Here is a 27,427-nt window from a genome sequence, read left to right as displayed (position 1 = left end):
CTTGGACACAGGGCAGGGAACATCACAAACTGGGGCCTGTTAGGGGATGGGGGAATGGGGGAGGGATAGCATTAGGAGATATATCTAATGTAAATGACGAGTTGATGGGTGCAGCAAACCAAAATGGCACACGTATACCTATGTAACAAACCTGCATGCACATTGTGCACATGTACCCTAGAACTTAAAGTATATTAAAAAAAAAGACAGCTGCACTTGTTAGTGATGACAATAAATAGACTTTGTTCATAAAGCTGGAATGACAAATCAATAATCCAGATGATATTCTTAGTTGCACAAACTGGAAATAAAACCTCTTTGGAGTTCTGAACATGTATAGAATGTGAAATTCAGAAGCTGCCTTCCAAACAACTAAACTACCTTTGGTTACTGACTTTTTTTTCTCCAAATCCAGCGAAAGTATCAAAAACGGTACAGGCATACCTATAAAATAAGCAATGAGTATTAAATCCAACCATTATAATAGGCCGGGCGCAGTGGCTCATGCCTGTAATCCCAGCACTTTGGGAGGCCACGGTGGACAACCTGCTTGAGGTCAGGAGTTAGGAGAGCAGCCTGGTCAACATGATGAATCTCCATCCCTACTAAAAATTAGACAAAACTTAGCCAGGTATGGTGGCCCACACCCGTAATTCCAGCTACTCAGAAGGCTGAGGCATGAGAATTGCTTGAGCCTGGGAGGCAGAGGTTGCAGTGAGCTGAGATCGTGCCATTGCACTCCAGCCTGGGCAACAAAGCAAGACTCTGTCTCAAAAAAATAAAAATAAGTAAAAAATCCAATAATTACTTATTGAACCACATAATACATGTGAATAGTATGTAAAGCCTATTTCACGGGTGTGAGAAAGTATCTGCATTAAGGCAGCCCATGGATCCTGTGTCAAACCCCTCATGTGAACTCAAATCAATGCTAGACTCTTGGCACTTCCTGGGAAGAGCACAGCTGGAGGAAACAATCCCCAGGGGCCTCAGCAGGTGACACTGCACTCACCTTTCAGCGTTACCCAGTACTGTTTCCATTTCCTTCGTGCCACCAGCTCAAGCTTCCTTTCCTTCTGCACAGTGACCAGGGGCTTGAAGAAGAGCCACCCGGCTTTCCGGACCACCCCCTGTTCCTTCTCAAAGAGCAGATCCAGCTGTTCCAGAGAGCTGAGTGACTCGCTGCTGGACTCGGCAGTTTCTGTAGATGTTTCTATGTTCTCAGTGTTGGTTCTGCTCATTTCCAACTCTCGCATGAAATTCTCATAAATGTTCTGCCGGAGGGGATCGCTGCCAATCGCATGTGTGGATTCACTTCTCTGAGACAGGATCTGAGCAGAGCCCCCTGACCACAGAAAAGCAGACGCCTGGGAGGATCCCTGCACATCTGTATTCAGTCCATCAGAGCGACTGTCAAAGTAGTCACTGCCCTCCTTGGACCTCGGCTCCTGTGAGAAACACACATGATCACCCATCAGAGCTTACAGCTATCCAAAGCATCCCTTCTTGAACACAGCATAAGTGTAATGCCGGTGGCTGCTAATAATGTAATGCAAAGCAAGATTCTTGTAACAAAAATACATCTTTAACCATCAAGTCTTCATATCAGAAAGAATTTTAAAAATAGTGTTGCCCAAGCCAATTTATATCCAGTAGAATTAGCGCTTAAAGAGGTAAATAAAATACCAATGGCTCTCCTAAATCTAACCTATGCTTAGCATCAAGAAATTAACTAGTATGTTTACAACACACTAGTGAAGATTACTAGAATGATATTTCTTTCTTCATTGCTAACCATGAATCAGTATCTTTCCAGGAAAGAATTCATATTCTTGCAATTTATTTTTTCCCTGGATCATCTGAAAGGTAAATTAGAAAATTACTAGTACCAGGGTAGGGTGGGGAAGATAGGGACTCAGTATTGTTATGCAAAACCCAAAAACTTCTCTTCCTCTCCCTATAGTCCCCAGCTTCTGGCCAAGTGCCCAGGTCTAGACTTCTAGATTTTGAGATCTCTAGTAGCTTATTTTCGCAGTTCATATAGTAAAAATAATAGGTGGCGAGGGGGCTCATGCTTGTAATTCTAACACTTTGGGAGGCCGAGGCAGGTGGATTACCTGAGGCCAGGAGTTTGAAACCAGCCTGGCCAACGTGGTGAAACCTGTCTCTACTAAAAATACAAAAATTAGCCAGGCATGGCAGTGAGCACCTGTAATCCCAGCTACTCGGGAGGCTAAGGCAGGAGAATCACCTGAACCTGGGAGGCAGAGGTTGCTGTGAACCGAGATCGCACCATTGCACTCTAGCCTGGGCAACAAGAGCGAAACTCCATCTCAAAAAAAAAAATAATAATAATAATATACTTAGGATTCCTTATCTATGAAAGGTACTGGCTAGTAACTATAGCTTTTTTGTTTTTTTTTTTTTTTTTTTTTGAGATGCAGTTTCACTCTCATTGCCCAGGCTGGAGTGCAATGGCGCAATCTCGGCTCACTGCAACCTCCGCCTCCTAGGTTCAAGTGACTCTCCTGCCTTGGCCTCCCAAATAGCTGGGATTACACGCATGCGTCACTACACCCGGCTAATTTTGTATTTTTAGTAGAGATAGGGTTTCTTCATGTTAGTCAGGCTGGTCTCAAACTCCCAACCTCAGGTGATCCGCCCACCTCGGCCTCCCAAAGTGCTGGGATTACAGGCATGAGCCACCGCGCCCAGCCAGTTTTTTTCATAATTAATATTTCTTACTTAGAGAATTACTTTCATGAAAAAATATACTCATTTATTATTCACATCCTTTCATTTGAGTACCTATTTTATTCTAGGTACTGGAGATATCAAAGACATGATTCTTAACTGCAGTATTTATTCCAACACAAAAATCAAACACAGGCAGCTCCAAATACAATTCATACTTATATAATAATGTTGCTCCCTGTGAGGACCAGGTGCATTGAACATCAAGTTGGCCATGCACAGAGCTGAAAACATAAAGACATTTCTCTAATATCTGGATTAGAAGTCTAGTTACTGAAGAAAAATAATTTGCATACAGGCTTTTCACTGGTAAATGGCAGTAATTAAAATTTTCAGGATAAAGTGAGCTTAACTTCTGACTCAAAAGGCACTGACATTCAACATTTATGGCTTAAATGAAGATAACTCTGCAGAGACACCAAGCACACTCAAGACTACTGAGCTGCTAGTGGGCTTTAGATTATATTTTCTTATGCATTAAAATAAAAATGATGGAAAACTGGGTCAAGGACCATTGATTAAAGGCCTTATTTTGAATATTACATTGTGTAGAGAGGTTTCCTTTTCAGAAATTTCACCCAAAAATCAAGTTGCAATTACTTGCTGTTTTGTAGGAGAATAATCACACAATTGGAGAGTACTTCCAAATACCCAGGAGCCATGAACAACTGCGCCCCAAGCAGATATTACAAATAGAAATATGATTTGCCACTGTTTACACTGCATCTCTAGTCATATTTATTTATACACTGATGCTTATGCATAACAGAGCAAATAAACCAGTTGCTGTGAGTCACTTGGACAGGAAACTTTCGAAATACTTAGAGTCTTTTTTTAAATTGTCACTTTGTTGCTTTTCAAAAACTCCTGGCTGGGCACAGTGGCTCACGCCTGTAATCCCAGCACTTTGGGAGGCCGAGGTGGGTGGATCACGAGGTCAGGAGATCGAGTCCAACCTGGCTAACACGGTGAAACCCTGCCTCTACTAAAAATATGAAAAATTAGCCAGGTGCGGCGGCACATGCCTGTAGTCTCAGCTACTTGGGATGCTGAGGCAGGAGAATCGCTTGAACCCAGGAGGCGGAGGTTGCAATGAGTAGAGATCATGCCACTGCACTCCAGCCTGGGCGACAGAGCAAGACTCTGTCTCAAAAGAAACACAAAACAAAACAAAAAACTCCTAAAAGGTGAAGAAACACTTCTCATCTAGCTAGTATTAACATTATCTCAGTTATAAATATGTCCCTCTGACTCATCACCCAAAAACACTGGAATTACCTCTGATACCCTGCGAGGGCCATGATGGAACGCTTCAAAACAAGCCCAACTCTGCCAGAGAAAGGCACAGAAGTCCCAAAGTTAAGCGTGACCTACACGCACTCTTGACACTGCTTCTCAAGTTACAGTGCCAACTTTTAAATGTTCAACCATAGCAAAGCAAGGATTTTCCTTTTTCAGAAATGGGGGGTGGGGTGGGGGGAATGCATTTTAGCATTTATAACTTATTCTTATACATAGGTATGAACTCTCCCAGTCTCTAATAAATTTCTAAATCTTTTTATCTAGAATCCTAATAGCCAGTCACTAATTTTCAGGCTAATAAAAAAGAGCCTTTAAAAAATATAGAATGTCTTTAAATAGGTTCGGCTAGAATTCTTAATCATCTGTTATGCGGATGAAACTAAGGTGCCTGCTATATGTATATATACACAAATCATATGATTTCCATTTCCATACAAATGACTTCACTTCCACCAAATTGAATAATCAGAAACAAGGGCTAATGTAACTTGATGACTAGGGCAGTACAGTAGAGTGGAGATAAGTAAAGACTCAAGAGTAAAAACTCAAGTCAGGTGGCTCATGCCTGTTATCCCAGCACTTTGGGAGGCCGAGGAGGGTGGATCACCTGAGGTGGGGAGTTCGAGACCAGCCTGACCAACATGGAGAAACCCCATCTCTACCAAAAATACAAAATCAGCTGGGCGTGGTGGCACACGCCCATAATCCGGATCAGCTACTCAGGACACTGAGGCAGGAGAATTGCTTGAGTGAGCTGACATGGCGCCATTGCACTACAGCCTGGGCAAAAAGAGCGAGACTCCATCTCAAAAAAAAAAAAAAGAGTAAAAACTCAAAAGATGTCACTCTACAGAAAGACATGCACTGCAAGATTCCACTTATACGTGGAATCTGAAATAGTCCAACTCATTGAAGCAGAGAGTACAATGGTGGTTGCCAGGGACAAGAGAGGGAAATGGGAAGATGTTGCTCAAAGGGTACAAAGCTTCAGTTTTGCAGGAGGAATGAGTTCTGGAGCTCTAAGGTAAATAATGGTGACTACAGTTAATAATACTATATTCTATGCTTACAATTTGCTAAGATACTTTTTTTCAACAGAGCAAGACTCCGTCTCAAAAAATAAACAAAATAAATAAAATAAATGATAAAATTCTAATTCTTTGATTCTAACCAGTTTTTGTTGTTATTGTTGTTGTTGTTGTTGAGATGGAGTCTCACTCTGTTGTCCAGGCTGGAGTGCACTGGCGTGATCTCAGCTCACTGCAACCTCCACCTCCCAGGTTCAAGCGACTCTCCTGCCTCTGCCTCCCAAGTAGTGGCACTAACAGGCACATGCCAGCATGCCCAGCTAATTTTCATTAAAGATGGGATTTCGCCAAGTTGGCCAGGTTGGTCTCAAACTCCTGACCTCCAGTGATCCGCCTGCCTCAGCCTCCCAAAATGCTGGGATGACAGGCGTGAGCCACCACACCCGGCCCTCACCGGTTTGTTTTTAACGCTACAGGCACACAATTCAGAGTTAAGTTTTTGGACAATGCAGAATTGAAGGAGACCCAGTTCCCGTGGGTCGGAGAGGCAAGGAGGGTCACTTGACAGGAGAGGCAAGGAGGGATACTTGCCCGTGATAGAATGATTCACACACAGCAGCCACTGGTCTACCTCTGAACCGAGTGGGAACTGACACTGAATGCAGCTCACTAGAGCCGCGTGTCAGCCAGGCCACATACACAGATGAGCAACACACTCAGTGCACATAAGAGATGCAGAATCATTGGCTCGATGCCACCACCAATTAGGGGACACAGTGGATGACAGCTGAACACAGGTGGGCACCATAACACTTGAATCAAAAAGGCGTGGACGTTGTCCAGCTGGGACTGCAGCCCTCGAGTAAGCAGAAGCTGCGTCTCCCATTCTGCTCAGCGGGGATCAGTTGTTTAGGAAATGGGAGCTGAGAGAAAAAAGTCAAGGAAATCTCTACTATTACGTGGTTTAGTCTGAAAAAGTGATAATCCAGGAGTAAAATCACTATATAAATTACTACAATATATTCAGGGATATGAAGAGGTCCTGAAAACAGGATGCTGATCGTCTGTTCTTCATCTCTGTGTGAAGGAAGAGGAGGGAGAACCGAAGCCCAGCACAGGAGGGGGTGGTGGAGGCAGACATGCTATACATCACAAGGAAGTAACGAAAGTCAAACTTCATAAATCTGAAGCAATCTACTCAAAAAAGTTATATTATTTTCCACCGCTAAATCTCTATATAATTTTATAATTTTATGTCTATCTAGGATGCAATTCTGCTAGAGACTAACTGCCCACACAAATTCCCTTCAACTCCATGACTTATGCAGAGTAATTTAAAAAGAAGCTTCTCCCTTATATAAATAATCCAAAATAAAAACAAATAACAAAACAACAACAAACTGAAAATCTAGCAATTGCCACTAGTTACCTAAAAAGGCAAACTATCACTTTTCTTCCTGGTGGAAAAGCCACTTTGCTCCCCCAGTAAAACTTTACATGCCATGATATAGAAGTATATTCATCATTCTTATTTTATCAGTTTTATCAGTATATATATTTTTCTATTACATGCACTTAGGTACAAGATATTTTCAGGATGCCATTAGCTATCTCCATGAGGAGGTTAAGATTACACATATAGGCCGGATGTGGTGGCTCACGCTTGTAATCCCAGCACATTGGGAGGCCGAGGCAGGTGGATCACCTGAGGTCAGGAGTTCCAGACCAGCTTGGCCAACATGGTGAAACCCCATCTCTACCAAAACACAAAAATTAGCCAGGCATGGTGGTGCACACCTGTAATACCAGCTCCTCGGGAGGCTGAGGCAGCAGAATCGCTTGGACACAGGAGGCAGAGGTTGCAGTGAGCCAAGATCGCACCACTGCACTCCAGCCTGGGCAACAGAGCGATACTCTGTTTCAAAAAAAAAAAAAAAAAAAAAAAAAAGATTACACATGTAGATATATCATCAACTTTTTTTTTTGGATGTACCAACTTAAGCATAGAAATTTTAATTTCATCAGAGTAATACCAAGTTCAACAAGCCTATTCAACCAAAAATTATGATAATCTCATCTGTTTTGTTTGGACTGTAAGAATGAGGTCTAGTAAAATTCTCAGATAACCAATTCTTTCAGGAATTCTCTCCAACTCTGTACTTAAAAAAAAAAAAAAAAAATTAAGACAGTCTCTCTTTGTTGCGCGGGTGTGATCTCAGCTCCCTGCGACCTCCGCTCCCAGGTTGAAGCAGTTCTCCTGCCTCAGCCTCCTGAGTAGCTGGGATTACAGGCACCCACCACCATGCCAGGCTAATTTTTGTATTTTGGGTAGAGACAGGGTTTTGCCATGTTGGCCAGGCTGGTCTCAAACTCCTGGCCTCAAGTGATCTGTCCGCTTTGGCATCCCCAAGTGCTGGGATGACAGGCATGAGCTGCCGCACTGGCTATGGCCAAGTCTTAAGATTAGGCCTGTGGAGTGCATGGAAGAGTGCAGGGACATGCACAGAACCAGAATGCTATTGACTGAATATTTGTTTCCCTCTTTCCCAAAATCCATGTTGAGGCCTTAACAACCAGTGGATGGTATTTAACTGACATTGTTGAGAGGTAATTGGTTTAGAGGGGGTCATGAGGGCAGAGTCCCCATGATGGGATTAGGGTCCTTATAAGAAGAGGAAAAGAGCCTAGACCTCCTGCTCTCTCTGCCATGTGAGGACACAGCAAGAAGGCGGCCGTCTGCAGCCAGGAAGAGAGCCCTCCCATCACACTGGCACTCTGACCTCTGACTTCCAGCCTCCAGAATTATAAGAAATAGATGTCTGTTGATTAAACCAAGTCTGTGGTATTTTGTTTGCAGCCCAAGCTGACTAAGACACGGGAAGATTAAAGTTGTGGGCTAAAAGTGAAAATATCTGAAACAAAAGAGAAAACAAACCCACACCTGAAAATGAGATGAGCCAGGCTTCCCACTGAACTCTTCACTTTTGCCAGATCATTTAAGCACCCCAACAACACTCTATGGGCTTCTACTAACCTTCCCCTTCTCCAGGTGGGGAAACTGTGGGGACCCTTCCCTCTGCTCTAAGATACGCTCACCTGGAGTTTCCTTTTCTTCCTCGAGAGGCTTCCCGTCCAGTCACTGATCCGTCGCATCCTGGCTTTGAGGGAGTCCTTCTTCGCGGTGTCCTCAACTAAGGCTTTGGGCTTCCGACAGGGGAGAGTGAAGGAACTGTACTGGATGGGGTCCCTGTGTGCCACCCTGGAGGGCACATCAATGTCGGAGGCAAAAGAGACGCGGTTGCTCAGGCTGGCGTGCGTGCCTATGTATTCATCAGAAAGGCGGATACCTGAGGGGGAGAGGCTCCTCAGGTTGGCATCTTTGTACAGTTCCCGGAGCGAGGAGAGGGAAGAGCTTTGGTTGAAAGGCTTTTCGGCATCACCAGGTGGCAAGCTGGTATGGAGGCTGGGGTCAGGCATGCCAGGGGCCAGGAAGGAGCCCTCAGCCTCGCTCAGCTCTCCAGCATTGCCCCAAGGGGAGTCATACCAGGATGACTCAGAACTCAGGGAGCTGCCTTTGCTGGACCGCAGGCGAGAGTCCGTGGGAGAGGGGCGATGGCTGGGCAGGGAATCAGCGCTGGAACCCCTCCTGGCTTCAGGCACAGGGGAGGTTTCCGATGCTAAGGTAGGTGAGTACCTCAGCAGCTGCACCGGCTCACTGGAGTCCTCTGCAGGCACTTTGCTGGGGTTGCCACCATTGTGGAACTCGACCCTTAAACACCCATCCAGCTTCCCCAGCGTTTTGATGAGCACTCTGGGGCTCTTGCGGTCTTCGCCCGGTGGGGTGGAGGCAATGCTCTCATTCCTCCCGTAGCAGTTGAGAAGGTGTCCGTTGCAGTCTCTGGAGGTGATGTGGTTATCTGCCAGCTCGTGGCCAACAGAGAGGAAGCCGTTCTCAGTTGAGAAAGCAGCACTGATGCCCTGGAAATCCTTCCCTGGGGCATTTTTCCTGTGCGTGGAGTAGGCAACACCTCTGGAGACCTTGCATGTGGGGCCACCGAGTCTCGATGCGTAAGGCTGGTTACTCTTAAAGTGAGAAAGGCAGCTTCGGGCCAGGGACCTGGACTTGTAACCTGCTCCGCTGCTTCCGTGACCCCATCCATGCAACGACTTTTCCTCTTTTGCATGAATGCCACGTATTTTCAGGGAGCAAGGAATTTGCTTAGCACCAGTAATAGTATTGCTATGATTTTTAGATCCTTGAAGGGTGTATTGACTCTCGGAGTTGCCCATTTTAACCTAAATTAAGAACAGTTGCATCAGTAAGACCGTGGCCTAAATTACATTCCATTATGACAGAACTTTCTAAAAAGAATGCCCTGCATATTACACAGCAACTTCAGTGCCTGGAAGGACTCAGAGGAGTAGGGACAAGAGTCAGTCAGTAGAACAGGCTCTCCTTATTTTGCAAGGCTACTCGTTAGCTAGACAGACAGCACTGCACACCTGTCTGCCAGTTATTTTAAAGACATTATTCATTATACAATATTAATTTAGAAGCTGAACAGGCATAAAAATCAGCTTATGAGAAAGATCTGCTTCAGGCTTGGTGTTGGGAGACTTTGAATGACTTTTTTTTTTGCTTTTTTTTTTCAGACAGGGTCTCACTGTTACCATCCAGGCTGGAGTGCAGTGCTGCAGTCACAGCTCACTGCAGCCTCGACTTCCTAGGCTCAAGTGATCCTCCTGCCTGAGCTTCCCAAGTAGCTGGGACTATAGGCACGTCCTACCACTCTCAAGCTTGGGCTTTTTTTTTTTCTTTTTTTAAAGATATGGTGTCTCGCTCTGTTGCTCCAGGCTGGTCTTAAACTCCTGGGCTCAAGAGATCCTCTTGCCTCGGCCTCCCAAAGTGCTAGCATCACAGGTGTGAGCCACCACACCTGACCAAACTAATGATTCTTGAAGAGAAAAATTAGGGCAAGTATCTTTATTCTGTCAGTCTAAACACATAGATCTCAGTGAGCAGAGAGATACATTTTCATTATACATAAACTACTGGTAGAGCTAACATCTCTCCATAGTATTTTGAGAGATTTTTGCTCAAAAACTACCACATTTTTATAACACCAGATACCAGGCTCTGTTGGGGCTCTAGGAATATCACAAAAGAAAAAGGCCTGGAAGTCCTCAAAAATGAGGCTGAGATGAAAAATGGGGGAAAAAATAAGAGCTCTCATTTGGGAAAGAAAAACATTTTAATAAAACTAATCTCTAGAGTTTTTCTAAAGACTTCAGTTGTCTTCACTTTAGAATACAATGAGAGAAATAAGTATGAAGCTGACTTAGAATAAGGGCATCAGAAAAATTTAATGTTAGACTCTTACTTCCTTGTAAAAACCCCAGTTTGCTCAAGGATTCTATTAGTTAAGCCAAATTCAAAGTGAAAAGGGGGAGAGGGAGGGAGGGAGGAAGGGAGGAAAGAAGAAACCATCTCTTTTGATTCTGAAATAATTTTTTTGAGGTGGGATCTTGCTATGTTGCCCAGGCTGGTTTCAAACCCCTGGGCTCAAGGGATTCTCCTGCCTCAGCCTCCCAAGTAGCTGGAACTACAGGCACATGCCACCATGCCCAGCTAGTTTCTCACTTAAACCAGTATATCACTATTTTAGGTCAGTTGGAGGTGATGCTCTTCTGGTGAGGTCTCCAGATATATTTAGTAGGCTTTTTATTTTTAATTCTTTTATATCTAAGAATGTGTTGCCACAAAACAGAAGTTAAATGGATTGACTTTTCTTTGGTGGTAATTATCAAATATTTTAAAACTAAAATTACTAGCCCAAATAATTAAACCTTTACTTATTACCTTAATCACAGTCATGCAACTTGACGTGACCCCCGAGGCACAAGGGTTGGGTTTACCTGAAGTCTAGTTTCTGCTCTGAGGGAGGTTAGTGGTCAGTAGGCTTTACATGGTCGTGGAAGCAACACAGCACATTTAACAAGCACGCAAAGTGAGTCCATGAAGTGAGCCTGAAAAACAGAAACGCAAGAAAACTCTGTGAAGCATTTTGCTCCAAGCTCCCACAAAGTCAAAAGGAAGCTTTAACGCAAATTATATGAAGAAACAACTGGTGTCCAGGGTCACCGTTAAGGTAATAAATGAAATGTCTGTGAACCGTGTGATTCATCAGAGTCATCTGAAGCCAGAACTGCCCACCCAGTCTTGCAAAGGCCACCAACTCGACACCCAGTCTGCAGTCAAATGCATGCCTTTGTTTCAGGGGAGACCGCTCCAGTGAGTCATGCGTGGCTCATCTGTCACCACGACCAGGAAAACAACTCTCAGTCTCACAGGGCTGCAGGAGCATCGGGCTGGCGTGACGAGAGGTGGCCCTTGTTCTCTATTTGACCAAGCAGTAAAAACAAAGCCCAAAATGTAACATCACAGTGAATAGTCCTTGGTTAAAATAACTTAGCTTGTAGAGGTTGACCCCATAAACGAGATTAAAAGCTTTCTCAAGCACATGTTAGCAGCAGCAAGAGGTCTCCCTCTGAGGGATAAGGCAGGGCTTCTGAAAGGGAGGAGGGCTGGCTAAGATGGGGGGGCTCCCCTCTGGCCGTGCTCACTGCTGGACACAAAGCCACAGACACGGGAAGCAGAGGGGTGAGGGCTTAATAGTGACTTTTTGTTCTTTTTTTAAAAAAAAATGTTTATTTGTAATTGTGGTCAAACATGGATAACATAACATTTTCCATCTTACTCTTTATTTATTTATTTATTTATTTATTTGAGACAAGAGTTTCATTCTTCTTGCCCAGGCGGGAGTGCAGTGGCACAATCTCGGCTCATCACAACCTCCACCTCCTGGGTTCAAGCGATTCTCCTGCCTCAGCCTCCCGAGTAGCTGGGATTACAGGCATGAGCCACCACGCCCAGCTAATTTTGTATTTTTAGTAGAGACAGGGTTTCTCCATGTTGGTCAAACTGGTCTCGAAGTCCCGACCTCAGGTGATCTGCCCACCTCAGCCTCCCAAAGTGCTGGGATTACAGGCATGAGCCACCGCGCCTGGCCCATCTTACCCATTTTTAAATGTACAGGGCAGCAGTAAGTACACTGTTGTACAACCGTCACTGACATCCATCTTCAGAACTCTTTCCAGCTTGCAGAACAGAAACTCTGCACCCATTAAACAGCAGCTCCCCAGTCCCACAGCCCCTGGCAACCGTCATTCTACTTTCTCTCTCTATGAATTTGAGGACTCTAGATACCGCATATAAGTGAAAGTATTTGTCTTTTTGCAACTGGTTTATTTCACTTAGTATAATGCCCTCAAGTTTCATCCACGTGGTAGCAGGTGTCAGAATTTCCTTCCTTGTTAAGGCTGAATAGCATTCTATTACATGTGCATGCCACATTTTGTTTATTCATTCATCCCATAGAGAGACACTTGGGTTGCTTCCACCTCTTGGCTATTATGAATAATGCTGCTATGACCATGGGTGTTTAACTAGCTCTTCCAGACCCTGCTTTCAATTCTTTAGGCTATATACCCAGAAGTGGAAATGCAATAGCATTAGGTTATTCTATTTTTATTTTATTTTTAGAAAATAAACTATTTATTGTCATAAGCACACCATTTAGTTTATTCTATTTTTAATTCTTTTTTTTTTCTTTTTTTTGGAGACAGTCTTGCTCTGTCATCCAGGCTGGAGTGCAGTGGCACAATCTCGGCTCACTGCAACCTCCGCCTCCCAGGTCCAAGTGATTCCCCTGCCTCAGCCTCTCGAGTAGCTGTAGTTACAGGCGCGCACCATTACACCAGATAATTTTTCTATTTTTAGTAGACAGGGCTTCACCATGTTGGCCAGGCTGGTCTCGAACTTCTGGCCTCAAGTGATCCACCCACCTCGGTCTCCCAAAGTGCTGGGATAACAGGCGTGAGCCACCGCGCCCAGCCCTATTTTTAATTCTTTACGGAACCGCCATACTGTTTTCCACAACAGCTGCACCATTTTACGTGCTCACCAACAGTGCAGCAGAGCTCCAATTCCTCCACATCCTCAACCACGCTTGTTATTTTCTGTTTTTTGACAGTAGTCATCCTAATGGACATAGGTGGTATCTCATTATGGGTTTCATTTGCATTTCTCTAATGATAAGTGATATTGAGCCATCTTTTTCATGTGTTTATTGGCTATTGTATATCTTCTTAGGAGGGTTCAATGGCAACTTTTTTTTTTTTTTTTTTTTTTTTTTTTTTTGAGACAGAGTCTCACTCTGTTACCCAGGCTGGAGTGCAGCGGTACAATCTCGACTCACTGCAACCTGTGCCTCCCGGGTTCAAGTGATTCCCCTGCCTCAGCCTCCTGAGCATCTGGGATTACAGGTGCCTGCCACCACACCCAGCTAATTTTTGTATTTTTAGTAGAGATGGGGTTTCACCATGTTAGCCAGGCTGGTCTCGAACTCTCAGGTGATCCACCCGCCTCGGCCTCCCAAAGTGCTGGGATTACAGGCATGAGGCACTGCACCCGGCCTCAGTGGTGACTTTTACAGTTAGTGGGAGGAGAAGCAAGACCCTGGAGCTAGGTTCCTCTAACAAAGACAAAGACAAATCTCCTGCCTGAGTCTATCCACGCAGATACATTTTAAATTAAAAAAAAAAAATCAAATAGATTTTCCACTTGGCCATTGGCAGGAAATCCAATAGCTCAGCCTCTAATTACTGACGACTGAGAAGGTGCCTGCTATGCTGCCAGTACCCTACATTTTAGTAGGCAGCTGTGCCACACATCTAAAAAAGGGATAGCAACTGCTAGACGTGCCACTAGAACCTGGCCCCATCTCACACATGGGGCTGGACCACAAGAACCCCACCTTTTAAAAGTCCAAAACCAGCTGGGTGTGGTGGCTTACGCCTGTAATCCCAGCACTTTGGGAGGCCGAGGCAGGGCGGATCACCTGAGGTCAGAAGTTCGAGACCAGCCTGATCAACATGGAGAAACCCTGTCTCTACTAAAAAATATAAAATTAGCCAGGCATAGTGGCGCATTCCTGTAATCCCAGCTACTCAGGAGGCTGAGGCAAGAGAATCACTTCAACGCCAGAGGCAGAGGTTGTGGTGAGCCAAGATTGCACCATTGCACTCCAGCCTGGGCAACAAGAGCAAAACTCAGTCTCAAAAGAAAAAAAAAAGTTCAAAACCTGGCTGGGCATGGTGGCTCAAGCCTGTAATCCCAGCACTTTGGGAAGCCGAGGCAGATGGAGCACTTGAGCCCAGGAGTTCGAGACCAGCCTGGCCAAAATGGTGAAACTCCATCTCTACTAAAACTACAAAAAAATTAGCCGAGTGTGGTAGCACACACCTGTAATCCCAGCTACCTGGGAGGCTGAGGTGGGAGAATTGCTTCAATCGGGAGGCAGAGGTTGCAGTGAGCTGAGATCAAGCCACTGGACTCCAGCCTGGGCGACAGACACAGCAAGACTGTCAACTCTGTCTCAAAAATGATGATGATAATAATAAATAAATAAAGTTCAAAGCCTGAGCTGTTGCTCTGTCTTAGCTACCCTTTTATTTTTTAACTGAGGGAACTACAAATCGCCAGAGAAGCTCCTGACTGCTGCCACTCAGACTGTCACAGTGAGTGGATCAGAGTGAGCCTTCATTTGTTTCCTTTCGTAAAGACCAAGGTCCAGGAATGACACTGGAGGCGAAAGGCTCCCGGCCGCTCACTCCTCAACCACCTCTCTTTGTCAGGCTTCCCGAGCTACAGCACACACTGCACAGGCCCTGAGCTCACCAAAACCAGTGGACAGAACTGCAATTGAGTGGCCGACTGTGTCAGCTGCTCACGGACACACAAAGAGGCCAGAATTCAAAGCCGCAGAATCGCTCCCAGGTGGAAGTTTCTGCCCCAGCGGCAGGTTAGAACCTAAGCTCATCTTACTACTTTTGCAATTAAATAGCTACATTTTTTTATTTCATGGGATATTTCTAAAAACATAGGAGACCCCCATCCTCTACTGGATGCTGTGCACTCAAGGCCTAGCACCTGGAGGCTCACATAAGCACTCAATGACACCTGTGGGACCAAATGACAGCAATTCATGTGCTACACAGTTGATGCGGACCCCAGACCAAGGGCGGGAATCCTTACCAGGTATGACAGAAAGACTGGTGTATCAACTCACGAGGATACATTTCCATAATTAAGATAGAGAAAAGCAAAAAGGGAGTGACAGAAATATAGAACAATGTGCATTTTCCCATATGCATAATGCTGACCAAATGTGCAATGCTGGGTCAATCCTGGAAGAAGAAAAAAAAAAAAAAACAGCCTTAAACAGTAGGAGGAAGAATGTATCCAATATTTATGAGAAATTTATTGACAGGAAGGATACTCCCTGAAGGAAGCTAAGTAATTATTGTCCCTGAGGAGTTTGACAAATTGAACAGATATTTATCTGTCATGCTTCAGCTATGATTTTTGTCTGGAAGCAAGGGAATATTTAAGGCAAATGTTCAGTAACCTCTGGCCCCCTGACTCCTTTACTAAAGGAATTTTATGATATTCAAGTTTAAAAAGTATTTTAGTTAATAGAAAGGGGGCTGAAAAAAATTTTAAAAACAACAGATTTCATTCATGTAAACTCTTCAAAAAAAAAAAAAAAAGAGTACTTTAAAGGGCCTGGTGTTTACAAATAGCAAAAGGATGTATAGGTACAGTCACCCGCAGCAACCCCTGTGAAGGTATTCTAACCTGTGGGAAGAGGTATGAAGTATAACAATGTGTGGCGAGGCCCAGGGCTGGTAGAGACATAATTTAAGTGAAGTCACTCTGGAATAATGTGGCACCAAGAGTGTGTATACTTAGCAAACATTTATGCTGTGTACAAACTTTTTTATAATTATTTTTTATTTTCGGGACAATTAAATATTGGAATTTTAAAAAATTTATCACAATGACATGGACCTAAAACAAAAAAAAAATCCTACCTTCCATTCTCCATTCCCTCCCAATCCCCAAAATCCTACCTCCCATTCTGCATTCCCTCCCAGTCCCCAAAATCCTACCTCCCATTCCGTATTCCCTCCCCAATCCCCATTCACATGAGTATGCTCTGTAGCTTTTCAAGCTAAAATGACAAAGAGTGGAAGTTTTTCTTTTTTAAAAGTGTGATCAATAACCACACCAGAAGTGTGCAGCAATGTGGAGGAATGTCCTAAGTATGCCATCACAATCCCAACAGCCACTGTCATCTACTGAGTCCCAGGGAAAAATAGCTTTCAGGAGGAAATTCGAGATTTACCTTTTCTTCATTTGCCTTTAGCCTGGGCTTGATTGGATGAGTCAGATTCCCAAATTCTCTAGTTCCATGTAGTGTGGCATTTATAGCAAAGAAAACTAGAATCGTCCGCCTCTGCTTTGTCTCTGGACTGAGGCCCTGAGCTGGCTGCCCAGATGGAGCAACTGAAGGGGAATAGGAGGAAACCCTCCGGGTGGGCAGATGGTGCTGAGCCTCTGAGGCCTGAGAGGAGGGTGGGGGCTGGATCGGGGAGAGCGAACAGAATGGAGCCACTGCAAAAAAGCAGATCTACAGCTGGCCGAGACCGTGAGAGGAAGCACAAGTGCTACTACCAGGAGATACCAACAGGCTTCACGTCGCTCCAGAGAGATTTTTATACTAAACTAGGACCCTCATCCTAGTCCCAGGCAAATACTTCAGATAGGGACAAGAGCCAGATAACAAAAGGGCTAGCCATCACTAACCATAACAATATCTACTTGGTTTTCTTTATTTGGGGAGGGTCGGGGACAGCTTTAACCACTAACGAGAGGAGTCTCCGTAAATTCTAGTCTGGTTTGTGTCAGCGAACTCGGGTTAAGCCCTGCTTCTGTCTCTCAAACAGCATGTGAGACTTTGGGCAAACTGCTCAAGCTTTCTGAATTTCTTTTTCCTCATTTGCAACTTGAGGATAAAAATATCTGCCCTACTACCTCACAGACTGAGAATCAAGTGTAGAAATATATGTGAAACCACCTAAAATACTGTGAAATGCAACAGAGTACTATTATTAATTTGTAGTTATAAGTCTAATTTTGTATGTTATGATATCAGATCTCATTATAACTGCTGTTTCAGGTCTGTCATTACCTACTCATTATTCAATAATGCAACACAAAGTATTATTAAATTTTAGTTTTAAGTCTGATTTTGTATATTATGATATTAGATCTTATTAAAACTGTCATTTCAGATCTTTCATTACCTATTATTAAATTAAATATTATATATAGATATAGATAAATTTAGAATCTTCTAGGTTTTAGCATTTCATTTTAATCAATTCCCCCAAATTATTACAGCATATAATACTACCTAATTTGCAAGCAGTCTATCAAATGTAAAGAAAACCAGTGACACAAGCCATACACTCTCATTAGTAGATACTCACGTTAGAAAATGTAAGAAAATAACCTGAATGCGCATTGAACTGGTACAACCTTAAAGCAGTCATTCTCAACTACAGCGATTTTGTCCCCCAAGGGACATTTGGCATGTCTGGGAATATTTTTGGTTGTCACAACTGGGGTCTGCTACTGTCACCTAGTGGGTTAAGGCTAGGGGGATACTACTGAACCCCATACAACATACAGGACAGTTCACCACAACAAATAATTAATTATCTGGCCTAATATGTCAATAGTTCCAAAGCTGAGAAATCCTGCCCTGAAGTTTTATTATTGTCTCTATCACTGAAAATATTAAAACTCAGGACAAATGTGCCTAAAAATCTAAAACAAAAGCATTCAACTCTACCAGGGATCCAAACTTACTAATAAACTCTGTAAATACTGCCAGAATCTGTTTCTCTCATCCTGAGTCAATGAACTACACTCAGAATTCATGAATTGAATACCAAGACTTGAAGGAGCTCATTTCTAATCACAAGAAGACCTGAACCCAATTTATATAAAGAGGCAGGCAAAAGGAACATCTGGTCTCCATAGGAATAATGCTTAGGAAGAGTAATCCTTACAAATAAAGTGAGCAGAAAGCAAGCTGCTGTGAAGGGCCTCAGAAGCTAAGCTTCCATTGTTGGGCCTCACTGGTCGTCTTTGAATTCAGCAGGACTCCTTCCAAATGCATATTAACAGATGAATGGATAGACCCATCTGCAGCAAGGAATGCCCTCCGAGCAGGATCTCGGCTGACAAGCATGGCTGGTATTCAACAAGGGGGAAAGTCATAAATTCCACAGAGACAATAGCTCAGCTTTTTGTCCAGTTCATCACCTTAGTAAGTCAATTTATCACAAGGAGGATCGCGGCACTCACACCTGTTTTAGAAAACATCCCAACATCTGCAGCATGGCTTACAGAAGGCTGATCAAGCCGTGGGTCGTGGCCCATTGTTGGGTCATGAAATCCATTCGATGAATTGATACCAGTATTTTTAAATGAATAGAAGAGAACAAAATAGAGCAGAAAAGAGAATAGCAGAACGGAAAAATAGACGAGTGAATCCCAGTAAGAGTAAAATTTGTTTCATGAAACTAAATTCTTGTGTGTGCTTGTGTGTTTGTCCATATACTGGGTTGTGAAGTAAAATTATATCTTCTTGAGTCACGATTAAAAAAGAAATGTTTTAAAAACTGACTTATAAAACCACAAGAGGTAGTTTTGCCAGAATGGTACATCCACTCTAAGAAAATCCAAGGAGAGCCAAGCTCTGACGAGTCCCAAAACATTCGAAAAGTCATTGTTGGCTGGACGCGGTGGCTCACGCCTGTAATCCCAACATTTTGGAAGGCCAAGGCAGGCAGATCACTGGAGGACAGGAGTTTGAGACCAGCCTGGCCAAGATGGTAATACCCATCTCTACCAAAAATACAAAAATTAGCTGGTCATGGTGGCTTACACCTGTAATCCCAGCTATTCAGGAGGCTGAGGCATGAGAATCACTTGAACCCCGGAGGCGGAGGTTACAGTGAGTGGAGATTGCGCCACTGCACTCCAGCCTGAGTGACGAAGAGACTCTCGCTCAAAAAAAAAAAAAAAAAAAGAAAAGAAAAGCAAAATCAGGGCCAGGTGCAGTGGCTCACGCCTGTAATCCCAGCACTTTGGGAGGCCGAGGCCGGTGGATCACATGAGGTCAGGAATCTGAGACCAGCCTGGCCAACACGGCAAAACCCTGTCTCTACTAAAAATACAAAAATTAGCCGGGCGTGGTGGCAGGCACCTGTAATCCCAGCTACTCGGGAGGCTGGGGCAGGAAGAATCTCTTAAACCCAGGAGGTGGAGGTTGTAGTGAGCCGAGATTGCGCCACTGCACTCCAGCCTGAGCAACAAAGCGAGACTCCGTAAAAAAAAAAAAAAAAAAGGGAAAGGGAAAGGGAAAGGAATGGAAGGGAAGGGAAGGGAAGTCATTGTCCAAGGCAAACACTTCAGATAGAGACAGTAAGTACCAGATTTTTTTTTTTTTTAAAGATGGCCCATCATTAATGTGCAATCTGGACACCACAGATTAGGCCCATGGGCTTCATCCTTTTGCACTGCACAAATTTTAAAAAAAAAACCGCATTCACTGGACATTCAACTTCTTCGTAGGAAAGTTAGGAACAACCCAATAAGGAAGATAACCCAACAAGTGGGTCTTGGAGGATGAGTAGGGTTCCATTAGATGAAGAAAGGAAAGAGAAGCCACACGTGGTGGCTCATGCCTGTAATCGCAACACACTGAGAGGCCAAGGCAGGCGGATCACCTGAGGTCAGGAGTTTGAGACCAGCCTGGCCAACATGGTGAAACCCCTTCTCCATTAAAAAAATACAAAAATTAGCTGGGTGTGGTGCCGGGCGCCTGTAATTCCAGCTACTCGGGAGGCTGAGACAGGAGAATCACTTGAATCCAGGAGGCAAGGTTGTGAGTCGAGATCACGCCACTGCACTCCATCCCGGGCAACAGAGCAAGACTCCGTCTCAAAAAAAGAAAAGAAAAAGAAAAAAGAAAAATAAAGGAAAGGAAAGAAAAGGAACTCCAGGGAACAGAAAATGGCTTGTGCAAAGACACGGTGCTCCATAACCACTTGCTGGATCCCTGAAGGACCGAATCCACAACAGAATACATGGAGAAAGACCCCAGCTCCTTCAGAGAAAGGTGTGAAGGGGGTGCAGGTCCCGAGCACCAGGGTCAGGGACAAAGTTTGGAGAGAGGAGAAGGTAAGAGGGAAAAAGCAGGCTGAGGGAGGGGAAGCTAAGGGAACCTTGGACAGGCCCCTGCCCATCCCCTTACACCCTCCCCCACCCACTGTTCCCAGAAACACCGCGGCACGACCATCAACCTCAGGACACTTTGGAACACCCTTTGGGAAAGGAGTCCACAGTAGCCAACAGCTCAACGTCAGTGTGGAAGGCAGTGTTGGCCCAGGAAGAAAATGTTCAAAGTATTGGCAGAAACTTGGGGAAATGAAGTGAAATTTTAAAGTTCCACTCAACAATTCAACATGAATGTTTGGAGACTCTCCTATATACGGAGCACTGTGCTGGACACCATGAGGGACAGAAGTGTGAGAGATGACACCATCCCTTCCCAAAGGAGCTCATCAGCGAGTGCCTGGAGGGAGAGAGATTATAAACCCTGAAACATTTGGAGAATCAGTAAGAGAGAATATGAAAGGCCAGGCACGAGTAATCCCAGCACTTTGGAAGGCTGAGGTGGGTGGATCACCTGAGGTCAGGAGTTCGAGACCAGCCCGATCAACATGGTGAAACCCCATCTTTACTACAAATACAAAAATTAGCCAGGCATGGTGGCAAATGACTGTAGTTCCAGCTACTCAGGAGGCTGAGACAGGAGAATTGCTTGAGCCCAGGAGGCGGAGGTTGCAGCAAGCAAGCCGAGATAGCGCCACTGCATTCCAGCCTGGGCGACAAAGTATGACTCCGTCTGCAGGGGGAAGAGAGAGAATATGACAACTTTAACAGCATTAAGTTTATGAGAGAGATGGTGAAACCAGCAATCCCACAAATATTACTGGTATGTTTTTGGAATGTCAAGTAAATTCAGTGGCCCGGCTATACGTGAGCCATTGCAGAAACTGAAAATATTTCAGGGAATTTAAACACACACACACTTTCAAGCAAAATTACAAAATCAAGAAGCTTCTCTGAACCTATTCTGGCTCAGGGTCTGCCCAATAAAAATCTTGTTTTTTAATTTTTTAAATTACAGAATCAATATTGTCTAAAATAAAATAATCCTGGATATGACAAAATATTTTCCTTATTTTTCTTTTAGAAATTATTCAAATGCATTTTTCACATTCTCACCACGGCTCTTTGAAGCATGTATTTTTTTTTTTTTAATATACCAAATGTTCAGTCCCACTCTGCCCTTTCTCCCCCGTCTACTTCAAGTCTCAGCTAAAACTTGTCCAACATCCTGGCCTCTGTAAACTTCGTGGTCCTGTTCTGGTGACTATCAGACCAAAGATTCAAAAGACCTAAAGCTGTTAGCATGTCTTTTAAATGGCCCTCTTTTATAACTTTTATAAACATGAGATTGAAACTTGCGGGTGTGACTTTTAAATAACCTCTCGTTTTTAACCTTTCTGAGCTTGAGCCACTCCACAAAGAGCAAGCTTAGGCCTGGGTAAGCACTCCCCAAGGTTTACAGCAAAACTTAAACAGAATCATGCGCTGGAATCTCAGACTGCAACCACACAGCTTCTCGCTGACTATGGAAACCTGCGTGGATGTAAAAGGCCCGAGCTTCAGTAAATCAGAAGCAGATACCGTTCTCCTAAACCTCAATCACATTCTGTAACCAAAATCTACCACGGTCATTGTACCAAGTTATTCTTGGCAAAACATTTCTTCATTATGCACTGTTTCATTTAAGTTAAAAAATGAACGGGGCTTAAACCACACATTTTTTCCCCTCATCTAAATGGGTGCTTTCCCTACCTTCATAAAATGTGTAACTATTCTACTTGTTTGAGAGTCATTTTTAGAAATGTATGTCTTAATGCTACAATGTAGATTGTCCCTGAGGGTTGCAGGTAAATTAACCAATCATTGCTGAAATTTTCCTTAATCCATATGAGTATTCACAACAAACCTGGTAAGATTTTAGCTAACAACTTTATAGAAACTTTCAGGAAAAAAACAATATATATATACTAGTTGGTATGGTTTAAATTTGCTAATTTATAGAAATTTAACATTTTTTCATATCCAAAGTAGATGAAACATGGATGGAGGGGGAAGGGCCTAATCCATTCTTTTTTTCTGAGATGGCAGTCTCTCTCTGTCACCCAGGCTAGAGTGCACTGGTGCGATGTCAGCTCACTGCAACCTCTGCCTGCCAGGTTCAAGCAATTCTCAGGCCTCAGCCTCTGGGATTGCAGGCACACACCGCCACATCCAGCTAATTTTTGTATTTTTAGTAGAGATAGGGTTTCACCATGTTGGCCAGGCTGGTCTCAAACTCCTGATCTCAGGTGACCCGCCCACCTTGGCCTCCCATAGATAACAGGCGTGAGCCACCACGCCTGACCAATCCGTTCATAATACTGCTGTGTGCCAGGATACCCCAGGCACAAGAATCCTCATAGGTTGCATAATCATCCCTGTTTTACAGAAAATAACTTCAGCCTCCAGGGAATAAATAATTTGGCAAAGATCACTAAGAGGCAAAGGTAGGAATCAAACTGGATATTTTCGATCATTTTTTAAAATTGATTGATTGATCAACTGATTGCCAGGGTCTTGCTCTATCACGCAGGCTGGAGTAGAGTGGTGTGATCACGGCTCACTGTAACCTCAAATGCCGGGGCTCAAGTGATCCTCCTGTCTCAGCCTCCCAAGTAGCTGGGACTATAGGCTTGCACCACCATGCCTGCTAATTTTTTTATTTTATTGTTTGTAAAGACAGGGTCTCACTATGTTGCCCAGGCTGATTTTCAACTCCTGGGCTCAAGGAGTTGAAGCCTCCTGCCCTGGCCTCCCAAAGCGCTGGGATTATAAGTGCGAGCCACCACACCAGGCCATTTTAATGCAGTGGCTCATGCCTGTATTCGGAGGACTTTGGGAGGCCAAGACGGGAGGATCCCTTGAGCCCAGGAGTTTGAGACCAGCCTGGGCAATATAGTAAGATGTTGTCTCTTTAAAAAATAAAATAATAATTTTAAATTATTTTGTACTTCTTAATCTGAAATTATTCCTTTTTTTTTTTTTTTTTTTTTTTAGTACAATTTAACTTTCAGGATTCCCTTTCAAAAGAGTGGTTTGGCCAGGCATGGTGGCTCGCGCCTGTAATCCCAGCAACTTGGGAGGCCGAGGCAGGTGGATTACCTGAGGTCAGGAGTTTGAGACCAGCCTGGCCAACATGGTGAAACCCTGTCTCTACTAAAAATACAAAAATTAGCCAGGCCTGGTGGCGGGCACCTATAGTCCCAGCTACTTGGGAGGCTGAGACAGGAGAATTGCGTGAACCTGGAAGGCGGAGGTTGTAGTGAGATGAGAACATGCCACTGCACTCCAGCCTGCGTGACAGAGCGAGACTCCATCTCAAAAAAATTAAAATTAAAATTAAATAAAGAGTGGTTGTGGTTCTGATCAATCTATGCCCCTTTCACAAATCAAACATCTTAAACATCCTTCCCTAAGGGTATTTTTTTTTCTCCAGGTAACAAAGGTTTCCGTGGCTGGGGATGAAGAGGTAAGAATAAAATGAAAAACTAAACTTTTAAGTTAACCAAGGAGCTTTACGGTTAAAATTTAGTTATCCCAGTCTACTGCCTTACAAAGAACATTACACAAATGAGAACTTTGTTTTCTTGATACTTTAAGCTTCATGGTAATTGTCTTCAATAATAATTATAACTTAGAGTATGCCTCCCAATGGCTATGGGGTGGGGCATGGCCACCAAGACAAAGGGAGAGCAGAGGAGACACTCAAGGCCACAGAATAACCAAGGGGCATCTTCCTGAAGCTCTGATTTCATTTAATGCTAAGTAATTTAAATATTATATCCATAATAAAGAAATATGTATCATGGCAGGGCACGGTGGCTCACGCCTGTAATCCCAACACTTTGGGAGGCTGAGGCAGGTGGATCACTTGAGATTAGGAGTTTGAGACCAGCCTGACCAACACAGTGAAACCCCATCTCTACAAAAAAATACAAATAATACCTGGGTGTGGTGGCACACACCTGTAATCCCAGCTACTCAGGAGCCTGAGGCACAAGAATCACTTGAACCTGGGAGGCAGAGGTTGCAGTGAGCCAAGAAGGTACCACTGCACTCCAGCCTGGGTGACACAGCAAGACTCCATTTCAAAAAAAAAAAAAAAAAAAAAAATATATATATATATATATAGAAGTAAAATATATATATATAGAAGTAAAGTATAAAATTTACATTTTTAAGATAAAGTATAGGAGTTCAACGATATTTAGCATTTACATTAGGCTGCTTCTGCTACATCATCAGGCTTCCCAGGGAGGATACATTTTCACTGATTAAGGCAATAAATGTTTACTGAATAACAACTCTTTGCTAGACACTGTTCTAAGCCCTGGGGATACAGCAATAAACAGAACAGACCCCCGTCCAACGGGGTTTAGTAGCTCTCATGGAGCTTATACTAAACTTATACTTAAGCTTATACTTAAAGCTCTCATGGAGCTTATACTAAAGTAGAGAGAGATGAACAATAAACAATGAAATAAATTTTTTTAAGACAGAGCCTTACTTTGTTGCCCAGGCTGGAGTGCAGTGGTATGACCTCGGCTCACTACAACCTCCACCTCCTGGGTTCATGCGATTCTCCTGCCGCAGCCTCCCAAGTAGCTGGGACTACAGGAGTCCACCATAACGCCCAGCTAATTTTTGTATTTTTTTAAGTAGAGACGGGGTTTCGCGGTGTTGGCCAGGCTGGTCTCGAACTCCTGACCTCAAGTGATCTGCCAGCCTCGGCCTCCCAAAGTGCTAAGATTATAGGCGTGAGCCACCATGCCCGGCCGGAAAATAAATTTTCTTTTAGGAGGTGATAAGCCCTTTGACAAAATAGTAAAGAAGGAAATGGGGGAGGATGCTGCGATTTTTAAAAGGCGAGGAAGCCTCTCTGAATGGTGACACTTCAGCGGAGACTTGCAAGGAGGAGACACCAAGTGAGTTCCGGGGAAAGGACACCGTGGGCAGGGGCAACAGAAAGTGCAAGTGCCGGAGAGGCAGGGGCCAGCATGGCCGCAGCAAAGCAAGCGAGGGGAAGACGCGCAGGAGAGGTCGGAGAGGGGCCGCAGAGCCAGTGAAGGCAGCCTTGAGGGACAGTTTAAGGACTTTGGCTTTCACATTGAGAAAAAACGTCATAATTAGAGGGTGTGATAGAGAAGGCTCATCGTGGGACATTTTAAAAGGATCTGTGTGGCCGCTGTGTGGATGTGGATTGTCAGCGACACAGTGGAAGCAGCAAGGGGACCTGCTAGGCTACCAGAACGATGCAGGGGAGAGGCGATGCGCCCCAGCTTGGGTGGGGGTGGTAAGGGAGGGGGGTGGTAGGGGAGGAGGCTGCCTCCGGACACAGCTGAAGTTCTGGAGGGCTGAAGGGAGAGCCAGCGGGACTCGAGGGCAGGTGGAAGTAAGCGTGACTGACACCAAGGACGACTCCACACTGTTCCATTAAAGCCAGGGAGAATGCAGATGGCAGAGCAGAGCAGGTTTCCGGGGGCAAGATAAGGAGTTCAGTTTTGGACAAGCAGGGTTTGAGGTGTCCACTGGATACTTAAGTGGTAATACCAGTCTGGAGTTCAGGAGACAAGTGGGCTGCTCACCCACACAAAGATGGTATTTAAAACACAAACTGGGTGGGTTCTCCATAAGTAAACAAAGGAAAGACATGGGGTCCAAGGAGGTCCTGGGGCACCTTGACATTAACAGGTCAAGGAAATGAGGAGAAGCCCATAGAGGAGACAGAAGGGGCAGTTGGTGAACTGCATTAAGAGGAACCAAGAGACCTGGCACGGTGGCTCATACCTGTAATCCCAGCACTTTTGGAGGCCGGGGCGGGCAGATCACCTGAGGTCAGGAGTTCGAGACCAGCCTGGCCAACACGGTGAAACCCCATCTCTACTGAAAATACAAAATTAGCCGGGCGTGGTGGCGGGCGCCTGTAATCCCAGCTACTCGGGAGGCTGAGGCAGGAGAATCGCTGGAACCTGGGAGGTGGAGGGTTGCGATGAGCCAAGATCACACCATTGCAATCCAGCCCGGGCATCAAGAGCAAAACTCCATCTCAAAAAAAAAAAAAAAAAGAAACCAAGAGAGTATGTGGCATCTAAAGCCAATCGGGAAAAGGATTTCAGGGAGAAGATTGAGCAACCATGTCATATGTTTCTGGTTCAAATAACAAAAACCCAGAACAAGCACTGCATTTAGTAGATCTGGCATTCTGCAGGTCCCTGTGAACAGAACAAGGGCAGAATGGGGTGGAGAAAGACGGACTGGACTGAGTTTGAGGATGAGGTCAATGAAACTGAAGGGAGTGAACAGAGACAGCTCATTCAAAGAGGTTTACTATAAAGGGGGAGCAGAGAGGAATCAGTTGCTAGCGGGAAGGACAGAGGGATCAAAAGAGCTTCATTTGTTGTCTATGTGTGTATCTTCAGGAAAAATTCCAGCACGCAATGAGAATTAAAGGGAAAATGTGATGTGATGTAGAGAGAGGGGCCATTCCTAAAATGTCCTAGAATGGGTCAAAGGGAGAGGAATTGCACGCACAAGAGGAGGTGGCTCTAGAGCAACTGCCCCTCCTATCACAGAAACTTCAGAAACGTTTGAGAGGTACCAACATCACATGCATGCAGTATACATCATGTGGCATCAGGATACAAAAGCTCCAGTGAGAAACTCCTTGATCACCTGCATGTCACTGTGTTGTCTTGTAATTTCTATTTTTTTCCCACTGTGACATTTTTTAAAAAGGTAAGTGATGGTTATTGTTAGTTTCCTGTTATTTCAGGGGTCTTGCTATTGTTGTTGTTTTATAGTTAGCTTGTCTGGCTGCTTGGATACATTTGTGATCATCCTATCAATTTTCAATGGAGAGTGTGTGTGTGTGTGTGTGTGTGTGTATTCGTATTCCAAGAATATATGGACACTTTCCATGAAGCGCTTTACTCTCCAGTGCCTCCTAATGTCACGAGTTTCCTCGGTTCACTACTGCGTCTGTGTATAAAGCTTCCTTTCACTTGTCTTTAAGATGCCTTTTTCCACCTTCCAGGGGTGGCCAAGGGCAACTTGAAAACAAGCCTATCTTTATTCTCTCCACTTGGTTTCT

At 44.3% G+C, this 27,427-nt stretch overlaps 1 protein-coding gene across 13 annotated transcripts in view; it reads right to left on the bottom strand.

The window, feature by feature from the left end:
- Positions 1–27,427, bottom strand: part of TIAM2 (TIAM Rac1 associated GEF 2) — a 267,112-nt gene that overhangs the window by 119,819 nt on the left and 119,866 nt on the right. For 11 of the 13 annotated variants that reach the window (XM_063666750.1, XM_063666740.1, XM_063666743.1 and 8 more), the window contains 3 exons: positions 11,001–11,111; positions 8,181–9,380; positions 1,013–1,448 (listed from right to left, as the gene is read on the bottom strand). In XM_063666750.1, coding sequence (XP_063522820.1) covers positions 1,013–1,448; positions 8,181–9,374 — 1,630 coding nt within the window. In that variant the 5' untranslated portion in view covers positions 9,375–9,380; positions 11,001–11,111. Of the gene's footprint in view, positions 1–1,012; positions 1,449–8,180; positions 9,381–11,000; positions 11,112–16,393; positions 16,584–27,427 lie in introns of those variants that run through there. The other 2 variants (XM_063666745.1, XM_063666749.1) reach the window with 2 other exon arrangements.

The sequence above is a fragment of the Pongo pygmaeus genome, chromosome 5 (assembly GCF_028885625.2).
Source record: "Pongo pygmaeus isolate AG05252 chromosome 5, NHGRI_mPonPyg2-v2.0_pri, whole genome shotgun sequence".
Classification (NCBI taxonomy): Eukaryota; Metazoa; Chordata; class Mammalia; order Primates; family Hominidae; genus Pongo; species Pongo pygmaeus.
The sequence above is the reverse complement of the archived record's forward strand: the minus strand, read 5'-3'. Positions and strand labels throughout refer to the sequence as shown.